Genomic DNA, 15,951 nt, shown 5'->3' with positions numbered 1-15,951 from the left:
TATAACAAGCTACAGTAAACTGTGGGTTAAATCACCTTATCGAAGAACAAAGCGCTTCCTCAGTTATTTCAATGATAGTAACTTGTCTTCTAGATGATTCTCAATAAACATCGGCACTGATTCTCTCCTGAAGACCACAAACTTAGTAGATTCTTCAACCAAGTCATTTAGTCATCACAATTTGGCCATTCATACGTCTTTGTACTTCTGAATGATCAATTATGAAGACAAAATATTCCTGTGCTTAACTTAACAGGTACCATGATTAAGAGATTGTCACTATTATCCATTTTATCTGTCAGTGGTCATAATGTTTTGCCTGATTGGTGTATATATTATTAGATATAGGCATACACAATATAACATGTCAGGAATTCTGTGCTTATTTTAAAACAATGAGTGTTTTGGAGGAAATAAATCTCATTAGATATGCACTTTAATCTCTTTTTTACAAAGCTTTGCTCTCTGTGGGTGATTTTGAGGTTTTGTACAGCAAATTATGTGAAAATAATTCTACATTAGAAAATAGGCCACCCACATCTGAAGATCTGAAGCATTCAAAAAACATTTCATTTTTACCTCTTAATAAGATAAAAGCTGATTTTAAAGGAGTGTAACATAAAGAGCAAAGAAGAGGAAGACGAGTGCATTGCAGAGAACATGAGAGAGAGAAGATAGTTCAATATATGATACTTGAGAAAAGAGAATTTGAATACCTCCCTCGTTTATTTGCAAGTGTCCATTGTATTTAGTCTTAACAACATCTAAAGCAGCTGAAAACATCTTCCTGCCAATTATTGGGATCATATTTTAACTATATGCACTGTCGCTCAAAGCATAGATCAACTTGTGCATAGATCAACAATACATTAGAGAATAGAAGATTTTAAGCAGAAAAAAACACTCACAAACATTTACAGTAGCTAGGAGATGTAAATTTTTTTCTCACCTTGGCGACCCTGTTGGCAACCTCACGACCCACCGTTAGCCCTTGGACAAATGTCCGTGCAGCAATGAATGCTCTGGTGACCTGAGCCTTCAGCTTCCTGGGCACGTCTCCAAAGGGCTTTAGCTGATCTGTGTATTTGGTGACACACTCCAGGTAGTCGTCTGTGAAGTGATACTGGGAGTTAAGCAACTGGAACATGCGTTCCAGCAGCCTGGACCAGAAGTCATTCAACATCTCCTCCAAGTTGACGTTGCCCCCCGTGTAATAGCGCTTTAGTTCAGTGAATAGGTCCTGGAACATCTCAGAGTTCTGCATATACAGCTTCCCGTATGTCTTTGTAAACATACTGTTGAGAGATTTTTCAGAGTTGTCCAACAGCTCCAAGAAAAACTCTAGATGGATAAAGGGTGTGGGAAAAGGGGGTAGAGACGAAAAAGGCATTTAGCTCATCAATCAGATATTTACATCACCTGTTTAACTTAAAAATAGGTGCATGAGTACAATCCACTAAAGCTACTCTCCTGGCCTATTATTTCACTTAATGGCACCTTTTATGATCCTGTCTGGATCTACAGTAGCAATATAAAGCAACCAAATATAGGTACTTGATTATGTGAAAGTCAGTGGAGAGCATTAATAATTTAATAGCAGAAATAATGGGCCACAAGAACCATGAATGATTAATGTAAAGGTTCTGATTGCACACTGTAACAAAATATTCATAAGTTTTGGATGCGGACACCAGTATACATTATCATCCCGAGTGCCCACCATTGTTCCCAGATGCAATAATTTTGCTTTAAAACAGAGATTTGTAGCCAAGAAGAACGGAGTAATGCTGAATTGGGGCTTTATTTTCTTGGAATCACTTGAGGACTCCAGTATGACATTTTTTAAAGAAAGTCCATCTGCTTTCTTTTCTATTAGGTTTGTCAGAGATTTGAGCTTGTTGAAAACAAACATAAATTTGATTTTTCAACATATAATAACAAAAGTGTTTCAGTGTTTGAAATTTGGAGACCCAGCAATCATCTTGAACTCACTGCAAGTGTTGCTAAAACCGTCCATTAATCATTTTTGCAGTGTGGCAGGGCACATTTTTGCTCTAGAAGAGGCCTCTCCAATCATAGACATCTATTCCGAAGAGGGAATCAAGCAAGAATGTAACAGTGTTTATTGTACAGTCAAGAAAGTCTGAATAGACATACTGTAAATATGAAAAACAAAAAAAAAAAGATATACATTTTTCTATTTGTTGGTAAAGCAATATGGGTGAAGACAGTCTTTTGGGACTGACTTTTTTCTTGTTTTACTGGAGGTTGGTCAGATTTATTCTAACCTCTTTTGTCAAACTAATTGTCTTTTTATGACTGGCATTTTAAACTAGTTTAAATTCACTTCAATTTGTTTCAAATTAATCTTGTACGAGAATGTCCTCCGTCTTTGTCACTCTTGCTAAAATACTGGAGATATATTTAACCTAAACTATGAGACTGACATAATCAAATCAGGCAAGAAATAAATTAGCTCTCTTAACAAAAGACAAACATTTTGCCCAACCAACAAAGGTAAACTGAGAACCAGCACTTGAGAAATTATATTGTATATTTTGATTATGTTTATATCATTGAACATGCACATTCAGTATTTGTATCTGTTGTCTCAATGTACAATCAACAAGACATTTCTTTTTACCAGTAAATTTATGCATGGACACTTCTATTGGTTCAATCAATGTGCCTCAGCTGTTTGTTGTGTGGAGGGATTCTTGTAAATGTGACATGTGCATAAAGAAATCAAGACCTAAGTTGTTCCTGCAGTACATAATGGAAAGCATCACATTTGACCTGACAACGTGATTTCTCTCCATATTACATCTCAGCCATATTTTATTATATAAACCTGGCCATCACCATGGTGCTACAGAAAATGTGATTCATCAGGCCATGTCACCTTGTTGTTTTCCTGTTTATATCTAATACTAATCTAGTTGTGGGTGCTAAGGAACAAAAAAATAGATCAGTGTGGGCATCTCATGTGGCCAAATGTTACACCATCTCCACACAATGTGTTTTAAAAGCTTTCTACCACAATCAGTATGAGTAGAGACCCGAATCAGCTCTTCTGTTGAACTGCACAGCCTAGCATCACTAACTGCATCCTAAAAAATGAAGCAATTCAAACTATAAGCTTAGTTTTTTAAAAAGCAAATTGGAATCATTTATCTTCAATGACTTCAGGCACACATGCTAAAATGCTCAAGAGTGCTAATACTATTTAAACAGTTTAAACAAAATTATACCATTTTCTTTGTCACATCTGCTTACGTTGCTTTCTTCCATGTGAGCTCTTGCTCTCCTGAGTATTAAATCAGCCAACAAAGAAGAAAAGAAAGGAAAAAAAGAGAGAATTAACAGGGGAGTCTCACTGAAGCCTGGCTAATAGGATCCCATGTTCCTAAGCAAAAAGGCGTAAATGTTGGGAAGATCATAACACATTTCTCCAAGCACAAATGTCAAACATTCCCCCACCCATCCTTGTAAACAAACACGCTGCAAATGTTTCACGTGTCAGGCTTGCTAATAAACCATCAGAGGAGCTCTTCTCCTGGCTGCCTGGCTGACATTTCTGTGCTTTGTAAATAATAGCAGTGCTGACCTGAAATGTTGGTCATGTGTGATTGAGTAAACATGTTTCCCAGCATAATTAAATTGTACAAAAAAAATCCTCTTCAAGTATAACTTATTTTTTTGTGAAATCATGTTGTTTGTCATTAACTGCTATATTTAATTAGGACACTTACACTTTAAATTAAGGTAAAATCAATTAAATTAACAGGCAAACAATTTTGTTAGTTATTTTCATTTTTAATAACAACAAATGTCACTAGCATATGTAATTAGCAATCGCATCCAAATTCTTCCCAAACAAAATCTAATTCCTTATAAAAGCTTCATGACACGAAACAAAAAAGGGTAAAAACATCTTCATATAATTGTTTCATGCATTTAAATTGCTATGGATCTAACTGTGTCTCTATGAAAGCAAACTAAATGTTGAAGCACAAGTGAGAGCGTCTGAGGAGGAGCATGTTTAAACGACCCACCGGCCACACCAAGAAGGCTAATCCAAACACTTCATGAAAGCTGTGTTCACTTGAAATACTTGAAATATTTTAGATGTTTAACTGCTCTTGTCATGTTTTACAAAGTCCTAAACCTCAATGTCGAAAAAAGTTCTAAGCTAATTTGACCAAAGGATTCCATTCACAACACTTTCAAGATTATACTAAAATTATCATCTGAACATTCCTTTTGATAAAAATTTTGTCACCTTTTCTCTTTTCTTTCAGCTGAATTGGCACAGCAGGTCCCACACCTACAACAGCAAAGGGACTATTCCCCAGTCATTCATTCTACTTTCTTTGCAGCTGAATGACCTGCCATTACACCAACATTGGTTTAAATATTAATAGCCCGCAGGGCCTTTTTTCATTCCATTTTTTCAATTAGATCTGAATCAAGGACATGTAATCCCCTGTGTATTGGGAACGTAAAATTCTATCCTTGTTACCATTTAAACAGCTCTAAAGATAGGAAGGGAACATGGCATCACAAAATCTCATTGGCTCTGAAGGCTGCATGTGTAATGTATTACACGGCTAAGTGTAATAGAGTTATTTGCCTCTTTACAGACAATGCAGAATTGTAGAAAGCAATAAAAGTTGCCCCTCAGTTATTCAATTTGTATGCATGCTGTACTTCTGACAACTCTTTTTCTGTTTATTGACTGCTTTAACAGCCCACTCCCAAGATTTTAATGCATCTGCAAAGACAATGTAGCATTGAAAAGCTGTCTTCTACAATTATAAATCAGAACCAGCAATTGTCAAACTACATTTTAAATTATTATAGACACTGCATTATTATGGCACTCTCATCCGCATAAAGGTTTGCTGATTTTTTTGTTATTTTTTTTTTATTATTATTATTATTTCTGGTCATGTTTGCCGTCAAGGCTTGTTACCCGGAAAACACACAATCCTGATAGTTTCAAATGGCAGCAGAAGCTTTCCAACTCATGCAGTGTGGTTTGCTTTTCACAAGCCGAAGTACATATTATGCGAGGGAATTATCATCCAGAAGTATTGACCTTGGATAACATTCGGCTGCTCGGCCTTCTGGGTGTTAATGATTGGAAACATGTCAATAGAGGGCTTTATTCTCACTGACAATACATTAGAAAACAATTCCCCCCTAAATCTCCTGAGTAAAGAAGGTTGTATAAAGCAAAGGCTGAAATATATGGTGGTTTAACTGAGGGTATGTAGATAAGAGGCTTTTCTTTTTGGAACTTTGGTTCTGTAAAACAAATATAGGGGAGAGTGGGAAAAGATGAACCATTTTTCATATTTTGTATCTCCACATCAAGGCAACATTTGCTTGGTCACTACTTATAAATCTGCATACATCTCAGGATGTTGTTTAAAAATATATACTAATATTGCAATGTTAGTATATAATGTAAGTCCCATTAAAGATGCTCAATGTTCTGAAATTATTTCAATAATGAAATCCAGAATATTTTTATTGAGTGTAGACTTTGAACTGCACTTACGTAAATTGCTTTAACATAAAAACAAATGTGAATTTCTAAAGAAAGTTGAAATATTTGCACAAATAGTAAATGTCCAAATATTTTATTTCCACATTTTTGCTATTTATGTATACTTGATATGTTCTTCAAAGAAAATTTTCTTTTTCTTTTTAGTTGCTACATCAAACTTGCTGTGAATATTCTTCTCATCAGCTTGAACCATTTTGATACATTAGTTTCTTACTTTTCCAATAAAAGAATCCATAAAAGGTGTGGTAAAATGAGTCTTTGTGTAAGTGGCAATCATAATTGAGACTGGACCTCATAATTTTCCTGTTTAATGTAAAATATGCGCAGTGTATTCATACCCTTGAAGTAATTTGAGCGTGACAAATCCATTTTCTCTGGGAACTGTGCAAAGTGCTCCTTTGATATCTGTCCTAATTACTGTAAATAATTATTATGATTAATAAAGGTGACCCTTTTTTTGCACTGATAATAACACTTTATCCACAAAAGAAAACACGCCCTCACCCATTAATTTTACTTCGCCCTCTTTACAAAGGCAGTCACTCATTTATTCTGGCCTTAAGCAATGGAAACTCTCATTGCAAGTACGGGTAATTAAGAGCAATTTTCAATTAATGGTCTAAGAGTCTCAAATGGCTGGTGGGTAGTTATTGTACAAAGCAAATAATATTAAATTTTGTAAGTCATGCACTAGTAATTTTATCTAGTTTTAAAAGTAAAATAGATTTTTAGCTGTCAATACAAAAACTAAAAGACATTGCTTCTCTGAAAGAAAGAAATAATTTACAATAAATTGGAACATGGTTAATTTAATCATTAATTTTCTCGAAAAAATAAGGGTTTGGTTTTGTATTCAGCTGAAATATTTGAATGAACAATTGTTTGAGTTGAACAAGAGAGGGCGATGGACAAATGATTTCAAAAGCATCTTTTTCTAATAGGGATTTTCACAATCATAAAATGAAAAGTTTGTATTCGTTTGTGTTCTCGTTTAAATTTTGTCTGAACTACTTAGCAACTACTTATCTGTTTAATGTTTTCTTTTCTTTGGTCCTCGCTCTGTTCATTATGCCGATTGTCTCACTAAAAAGACAATAATTTGTTTGTATAGACTGCAAACAAACCAAAGATGAATGAACCAACAACAAAAGGCGTAGTAGGTCAAACTTATGCCATGTAAAAACTACAAAGTGATTCTCCGCCAAACCCACCGGCTGGTGAGCTGTTTTCAGCACTCGTGAATAAATTGCAAACACAACCAGACAATGAGCAGAGAAAGCGTATCGTCGTTCAGGGAGATTCCCTTTCTATATAATTCACTAAGCTCTCATTGGCTTTATTTGGTTCATAAATTCTTTCCCAACTAAGAAACCAAAATTTTACTGATCAGTTCAATTAGGTCAATTATTTGCAAAATTTATAAAAAAGTATTATTTAACTGCTGGTACTTACAGTATAACGCTTCAGTAACTATTGTCATAGACACCAGTTTTATAAAAACTGTTAATTGATTTTGGAAACACACTGATGCCGCCAAATAATTAAAAGTGGACATATATATTGTGATGTATTAATATTAAATCGCATCAATGCTTTCAGCCTGTTGTTTACATTTCACATGGAGACAAATTGCTTTGCAATCCAAGCTCTTTGCTTATTGGTAAAAATATTTTGATGTGCTTTTCTGTTTCTTTTTCATTTTTAATATCTGGCACCGATGCCTTCCTTGCAAATAAAATATAAACATTCAAAAACATGAGCAATATGTATACAATCAAATATTGTATATGAGTTTCAGTTCTCCTGTGGTGAGGCTGAAATGTTATATTTGAATATCTGCTCCACCTCAGTACTGTCGGTTTCAATGCTGCTCCTCTGCTTTCTTCAATTTTTTATGAAATGTCCCTTCTAATATTTATCACGTTTCAAGATAAAGCTACAACAAATAATTCTTATAGATGTATAATTAGGCATTGGACAGTTCAAACATACCATGTTTTTTTTTTTTTTAAGTGTGTTTCAAAACCTCTTCAGTCTTTTATCAGACTGTGATCCTTTTCATAAGATGCAGGAAAAGTGTTGGAGTGACTGGTACTTTCACTGACTGGATGGTTAGAGTAATGCAAAGTGGACTCTCCCCCACCTGTTGCTGTGCATCAGCAGTCATACAGTTGAAAGAAATAATTTGGGCTAACCTGTACTGGTCATGCTCTATTTGACCGAGATCTTTAAATTCAGTTTATATTCTGTAGAAAATCTTAACTTGAAAACTGCAATTGTATGATTCAACATGTTTCCTTTATTCTGTTTAGAAATAAAAAATGTCATAGATCACATATTATGCTTTCAGTATTATACACAACAGTAGTATGAATTGTTGCTTTTATGTTTTAAATGAAAGTGATTCAATCCCATTATACACTTTACCTTCATTGTTGCTTGAATAAAGGGAGGTATATGTTCTCCAAGCTGCTCTACTGTGAAAGTGTTGACAGTGTTCATTTTTTTCAGTACACCATGGATCTGTATTGCACAACAGTTTGCTATGTGATTCAGTCTTGTTAAAATCCAGAATTTTGATGAAAACAGAGGAATTAAAACAGAATGACACTCTTCTTATTACTAGATATAAAAGTTAGCTCTGGCACTAAACACACATTTCTGAAATCAAAGACATACAAACTTTTATCAATTCAACAAGTCCATGGAGAACAATTAAATATTTTGTTTCTGACATTGTAGAACACGCAAATAATATATAGCACGTGATAAAACAAATAGTTTTGATTTACTTCGAGGTTTTTTCTGCATTAAGCAATATCATCATCCGTAGCATAAGAAAAACCTTGGTCATAATAGTTTCTATGTACTATTTGAACTCCTTAAAGACGTTAACATGCAGATAAATAACAGGAGTAATTTGTGTTATGCTTGTTGATTGAACACTCTGAGCAGTTTACATGTCTGATTTGTTGAAAATTCAGAAACATCTGTTTTCATTTGTATCCCTGTTGGTGTTGATGATTCGCAATCATCAATTAAAGAAAGACGTGACAGCAGGGACCTAATTATGACACGAATTAACATATCCTAATGAGGAAGGATGCGGAAGAAGGTATTAGTCAGTGGATCCCACCCGTATCTATAATTAAAAGGACCACCCGGTAGTGATGAGAGAAGCAAACAAAAAAAACTGTAAAAACAGGTGCCAGAATTTAAACAGTCTGGGAAAAATATCTTACAAGAGATCGCAAAGGTGGCAAGCTATTAAAATAGTCAAGGACATAAGCAAAATGTTTTTAATAAAAACAGCAAAGCAAAGGTGAGGCACAGGGTTTAAATGTAAATAATTTTGGTCATAGAGGATGATTATAAAATATGAAGAAAAAAATATCACTTTGAATGTGATACAACTATCACAATTTAATTTCAATATTATTGCTTTCTCCTATGTCTGTGAAGGACAGACACCTTATCTGTTGTAGCTCTTCTTTGGTATTCAGACAGTATTGTGAAAACCTAGCATTTGTTTTAACTTTCACTATCAATTTTCACAAAGATCCAAAAAGGACAAAGAAGCAGGTTCATGAAAATGTCTTTTGGGAGTTCAGAGTGATGGAACATGGAGTACTAGATTTGTTGAAACAGAGAAAAACACACTCTGACATAGCCAGCTCTGTGTTCACTGAGGTATCGTTCACCTTTTTACTGACCTATGCAGACACTTAGGTTTTTATCACAATGTAGGGCAGCACAGACTCCCGCTCACTCCCTGAACCAGCTCTCTTTTTAAAACACTTGTACTGACAGCAGCCTTGAGTTGTTTATACTGAATATTTTGTGTTGAAAGTGAAGTTCTGTTTCACAGTAAACAGTGTGTAACTTTGTGAGCTTGTGATCCCTTCATTTTCTGACCATGTTTTCACTTTTTCTGTTGCTGAAAGTGTTGAAAAGCATCTTAGTGGCATGTAACTTTGACATGCACCACCTCCCCGAACATTACAGTAGAGTCTGCACGTGTCCTGCAGTGAATCTTTTTCTGCAGTCCTTTTGCAAAAATGATTTAGAATTAGTGTGGATGTGGTATTGTGTCAAAATCTGCATTTTCTGCAGATTTTTTTGTGTGTGTGTGTTTTATACCAGAAAAGAAAAGGCACTATTCTTCATTTATCATATTCAAATTCACTTTATTCCATAAATGAGATCACTGAAAGCCTTGATCCCAGAGAAATCTTGCTCTAGATTGATGACAATGCATTTTCACATCCATTGTGTGCTGTGAGACAGAGCACAGAGCCAGCGACCAGGTGGCAAACTCCCTTTCTACCACATGCATGATGCATATCACTCTAAGGCTGACAGCATCAATAAACGGGGATCGTAATTAAAGCCCGCTGCTGTTGAATATAGAAGAGCGGGAGGCCAGCCTCTCGAAGAACATCAATCACTGTCTGACAGCTCATTTAAAACATCTTTAAAATTAAACATGCAGCAGCCCCTGCCTCAAAAAAAAAAAAAAAGCAAAAAAACAACTAAAAACGAAAAGAAAAACTATTGTTTTCTGACAGCTAAGTGAATCTACCCTGAAATCTATGCACAAAAGGTTGAGGGTAGGATTTCTTTTATGCTGAGAGCTGACGGACAAAAAAAAGAGAGGCAGGGTTTTCTCCTGCCTCAAAGAAATGACTCTACTGTAGCTTTACACGGCAATGTCTGATAGCAGCCGAGACCACGGGTCGCATATTTGCTTAGGATAAAAGACTTTTAGACAAAAAAAAAAAAAAAAGCACAGCCAGCTTGTCAAAGCAAAACCTGTTCTCTGTTCAGCATTTTCAGCGTTCAAAGGACCAGATTAATATCCTAATTCACCATCAAATTCTGTACTTATAAGAGAATATATTTTAGCCAGTTGTTTTAATACATATTTGCATGCTGATTTACAGCAGATTACAGCATACATTTTTTCACTTTTCCACACATAAATAACCTTAAATTTAAGAAACAGCATTTCAAAATTACTGAGGTACTATCACAGAGAAGCCACATAGATGTGGTAATTTCTATGTAACTATCCTCATTAAAATCTGAATGTATAATTCCTCTGAATGTAAAAACTACATATGTTAGAAGAATAACATTTGCAGATGAAAAAATATTGCAATATACCGGTAGGGACCTGTTTGGCTTTGGTTTGTTATGTCCCTTTTTGATAAATGCAGAGGAGCCACGTGGGTAAAACAACATCTACTGAATGTTAAAGAGGCTCCCCCTAGGCACGTAATGATTGCCAATTTCAACAATTTGAGCATGTCTGGTGTTGTGTTTTGCATCCATGCAGTTCTGTTTCTACCTGGAAAAAATGTTAGCAAAATTATTATTTTGTCATATCCCAATAAAATGTTGCAGAAGAGTCGACTCTTGTCAGTCCCTGATGTCTCAGTGTGGTAAACAAACATAATAATGTGATACAGCAGTGATTTAGATTATCATTCATTTGGCTTTTTAAATTAAGTTAATTCATTAGACATTTTAAACCGACAGAATATAACAATGTTTGGGTGAGATTTTTTTTAAAGCAAATTGTATCATAATCATTACACAAATATGCAGCATGCACTTTTCAGACAATGTGCAGCTCTATTTTGTATTAGGTTGTGTTGTTAAACTCAACCTTGTGTGCTTAATTTGAATAATTTTGTAATTATAAGCTTCAACGTATTCATCAAACTAAAAAAACGCAACAAATTGACCAAATATTGGAATTTTAATTCATAAGATAAGTTCATTAGCTGTAACCAATGATTTTCTGTTTAAGGTTACTGTACCCTTTCCTTTTACTGCAGTTTGGAAAAAGTGTGGCAGTTAGCAATCTTAACCTGCAGCAAAAAGGTTTACTGCGCCATGCTGCTTGACAGGCACTTTAGATTAAATATTTTCTACAGCATTTATGACTTTTACTTTGGACACTTTGGCTTTCTTCCAGAGCTCAACCACATGTGTTCTGGGTTAATTAGGGAAGTTATTCTGACCTTAGCAGTGGATGTGAATGGTTTATTTGTCTCTGTTAGGTCTTTGTTGTCCTGGTGATAGACTGGGAACATGTCCAAGGTTTACCCTGGCTTCACCATAGGTCAACCTGGACAGGTTCCCAGTGCCATCACACCCAACCAGGATGAAGTGTGTATAGAAATTAAATGAGTGAATCGTTTTGTTTCACAGTCTAAGATTGACATAATGCTTAACCCGAGTACAGTGATCGACAGGAACACAGAAAATCAGATAGCAGAAATAGAAATAGAAAACCACTTCTGTTTTCAGGACTCGTCCTCTCCAGGTTTCATTAAAAAAAATAAAAAAAAATCAGCCAGGTATCTATTTTAAATGTTTAAAGAAGGACAGGCAGACAAAAAATATCACACTGATCATACTCTGGCCCTGAAATGGAAAAAGGTGAGGAAGAAGACACAAAAGGAAAAACTGAATCATTTAAATGTAAGAGATGTGTGGGATGTCCTCCAGTTGAGATAAAACACAGAAATGACAGGTGGAAATTTGTGGAATGCTGGTGCCACAAGACGTAGTTGCGCTTTAAATAAATAATGAGAATAAATTATAAGAGAGAACCAATGCCAAAAGGCATGGCTTCGGTGTAGGAATAAAAGACAAAAGGAAAAAAGAGAGAGTCTTTCAGACTGATCTTCCGATGACTTGTTCACATTGAAACGTGGAAAATCTCTACAACACAAAACTACTAAATTATTTCACCTAGCACACATGTGTAAAAGCACCTTTTACACTCCAATCTCTAAATCTGCCTTTTCCGTCATTGTGCTAATGAACTGTTAAATCCTAGCTCAAGTCCCAGCACAGTCACTCTCTGACACAGTAAGTCGAAAAGAGAATCACTAAGACCCAGTAAGAATGGTTAACCAGGATGCACAGGAAATCCAAAACAGGATGTTAAAAAAGAAAAGCACTGAAGGCTTGTGTTTGTCTGAATAGACCCTTTGTGGACAGTTCTTTTAAAGAGCAAGGCAATCTACTGCAAACATTACTCCTGCCACAAATCTGGGACCAATGTGAACAAAAGCAGAGGATGCTACTTGGACCTTTCATAGTGAAGTACAAAAATGCAGATCGATGGACAGGAAGGCCAGCTGAAATGGGCTTCTATATCGACTAGGATTCAGAAGACTAACACATATTACAGTTTTTCTATTCTTTTATTCCTACATAATATAAAAATCTTGTTAAATTGCTTTCACCCTCGGCAGTAAATTCAGGTCGCCAAATATTTAGACACTGTAACTCAGACAAGGACATTTGTACATAACATGTACAATAATATGAGAAACAAAAAGCACTAAAATATTTCAGACTGAAAAGAAAATCAATATAATACAAGACAGGCTTTTAAAAAATGTATTATCATTTGAGGGAAAAAAAAAATAAAACAAAACAAACGTGCTCCTAAATGGCTTTAGATGAGGACATGGTGTTACTTTTGAGATTGTTTTGCCTGCTTCAAGTTGTCAGACAGGTTCTATGTTAGTAGTTTGTTAATAATGAGGTTCTGGCAGCAATCAGAACTAAACAAAACAATCTGGTCAGGTTGGTTTGGATAGTTTTTTTTTTTTTGTTGAAAAATATATTATTTGAGAAGAGTTTCAAAAACCCATTTTTAAGGAACCTCAGTGAGACCATTTCCTCACAAATGGAATAAGCATGCAACAGCGGAAAACCTTCCCGGAACAGGAATTATTCCAAGAAAGTGGAGGTCACAAAAAAAAAAACAGAACATAATCTGAAGCCCTTCACTTGGCAATTAAGATCATGATTCAAGGATAAGAAAGAGACTGTAAACGGATAGGTCTGATTGTGTCGTCTGTTGGCAATTTGAAGGACTGGCAATGTAATCTGAATATACTCCAACCATTAATTATATTGATGCTGCACTTATTAGAAAGAAATAGGAAGTTTTCCAACTCAAATCCACATCCAAGATAGCCAGGAAAGATTTCTTATTTGGGAACAATAGACCCATTTGGATTATTCTTTCCTCCTCAATATAAATATATTGGCTTTGACTCACAGACAGCTGAATAAATACAAACAAATTGTGTCTATCGTTCTTTACTTATTTATGATTTTACAGCTAAACACATTTCTAGCAAGCACTAATTATATAAATTTTGTGACGCAAGACTAATGAGTTTAAGTGGATCATAGAGTATTCAGAATAAAAGCATGTTTTAATACAGTGGAAATTTCAAATTAAACTACTTAGTTTGGAGAAAACAAAAAAAAACTTAACTGCAAATGAAAAGTGAGTTCAATGTAATTAGTTTGATTTACATCATTAAAAAAAAAATGTTTCTGTGGGGGAGAAAAAAAACCATTAACAATTAACGTATTTTCCGGACTATAAGACGCTGCAGAGTATAAGTCGCACCAGCCATAAAATGTATAATAAAGAAGAAAAATACATATGTAAGTCGCACTGTAGTATAAGTCTCATTTTTGAGGGAAATTTATTTCACCGAGAACAGACGTGTCATCTTGAAAGGCAATTTAAAACAGAATAGAGGCAACAACAGGTTGGATAATTGTACGGTGTGCTAACGTTACATGACACACGAACAACGAACTGAGAATGTGCCTGGTATGTTAACATGACATATTTAAGAGCTATTCAAATACCATGCTAACAAGTTTAGGTCCAAATCACTAAAAGCAATGAAATCTTCATTCTCGGTGTCGCTAATAAACAACGGTGCTAACGCTGAAAGTAGAATAACGCAAGCCTAGAGTTATTTTCACGCTAAGCCTTTTGTGGCTTAGCGTGAAAATAACATGTGATATGATATAATTATGTGTTAATTTCCACACATAAGTCGCTCCGGAGTATAAGTCGCACCCCCGGCCAAACTATGAAAAAAATGTGACTTGTAGTTCTTAGAATACGGTATGTCTTATTTATATGGGGTCACAGCAGGTTATAAGTACAGTTACAGGAGAACAAAATAAGTGTTAAGAGGGAACCTTCAGGACTAAATCTGCCTCAAAATCACATAAAGTAACTGTGAGAACTTTGAGGAGTTCTTGTCATTATCTGAAAGGAGTAAAATAATTGCTCTTGAGGAAATTAATTACCTTTGTGCACTGTTGCACTCTGTATGGAAAGTGATTTAGTTAATGAAAGCTCAAGTGCCATCGTCTTCCATCATTCATCATTTTCCAGTCTAATAAAGTCAGGAAAATTTATGAGTAACATCAACTGCTCAGAGCACACACCTTGATTGAGCGCAGAAATGAGCAGAAGCTTTGTTGGGATGAAAATGGACCAGGTGGAAGAAAAAGAAAAACGAAGGAAAATACCCCTGCAGTTATCCCTGCTTAAGAAGTACTATGTAACTGAATTATATAAGTATGCCAGTACTGCATATGCTTTGAGGTAAGTGTGGAAAAATGTCACAGTAAAAATTAATAATATTACAAGAACTTCCAGTGACAGCTAATTGTTTCACGAGGCAAAGAATTAGATAAGATTACAAAGCCTGAGACAAATCACATCATCATGAGCGTCTGCCAAAGCAGTTTAGATAGCACTTTTCTTTATCTCGAAAGCTTCAGTTGAATCCCAGGACTGGATGTTAATAAGCCTTTAAAAATTATGAGAAAAGTTAAGACCAATCCCAACAAACAATAGCATTTTAACTTATAACCTGTGGCTACTTTTATTTGCTCCAAATATAAGTTGCTATGAATTAGAAGCATGCACATTGGGGTTGGGCAATATTAATTTAAAATCAAAAGAATCTCGAAGCACACTGTACAATGATCTGATACTTGAGTAGAAGCCCAATCTCGATTAAAAAAAAGTCGGGATCTCAAGAAAGTAAGACAGATTTTTTTTCCCTTTTCTCCATGTTCCCTAGGGTGCTCCATTAAAAAGTGATCTAAACAATAAACTAATAATAATAATAATAATAATAATAATAATAAAAACTGAAAAAGGCTTTGCATATGCTGGCAATGGTACTGAAACAACGCCTCACCTCTGAAAGCTGGTCTTGTTGAAATTGAGCTTCCAGCATCATGGCCTTATTCAGTTTGAGCAGTTGATACAGCATGACAGCAAACTTCCCATAAGAGGATCTGACCCAATTGAGTACTTGCGACACAGGGAAAGCATTTCTATAATCTCTGTGAATCACTGACTCTCCATAATCTCTGCCAATTGGGGCATTCTTAAAATAATAAAAAAAATAAACTAGAAAAGGAAAAGAAGCCAGGCACCAGACCGAAACAGAACATTTTAAAAAAATGATTGTTAACATGAGTCATTCAAAACTACTCAGGATGTGGCTGTGTTC

At 35.1% G+C, this 15,951-nt stretch overlaps 1 protein-coding gene across 1 annotated transcript in view; it reads right to left on the bottom strand.

Moving 5' to 3' along the window:
* The window catches only part of gpc6a (glypican 6a), a 139,702-nt gene that overhangs the window by 77,612 nt on the left and 46,139 nt on the right, over positions 1 to 15,951 (bottom strand). Inside the window, exon 4 of the mRNA XM_055045110.1 lies at positions 950 to 1,341. Within this exon, the coding sequence (XP_054901085.1) occupies positions 950 to 1,341 (392 nt within the window). The remainder of the gene's footprint in view (positions 1 to 949; positions 1,342 to 15,951) is intronic.

The sequence above is a fragment of the Poeciliopsis prolifica genome, unplaced genomic scaffold (genome assembly GCF_027474105.1).
Source record: "Poeciliopsis prolifica strain line A6 unplaced genomic scaffold, Auburn_PproV2 SCAFFOLD021, whole genome shotgun sequence".
Taxonomy (NCBI): Eukaryota; Metazoa; Chordata; class Actinopteri; order Cyprinodontiformes; family Poeciliidae; genus Poeciliopsis; species Poeciliopsis prolifica.
This window is presented reverse-complemented; position numbering and strand designations above follow the sequence as displayed.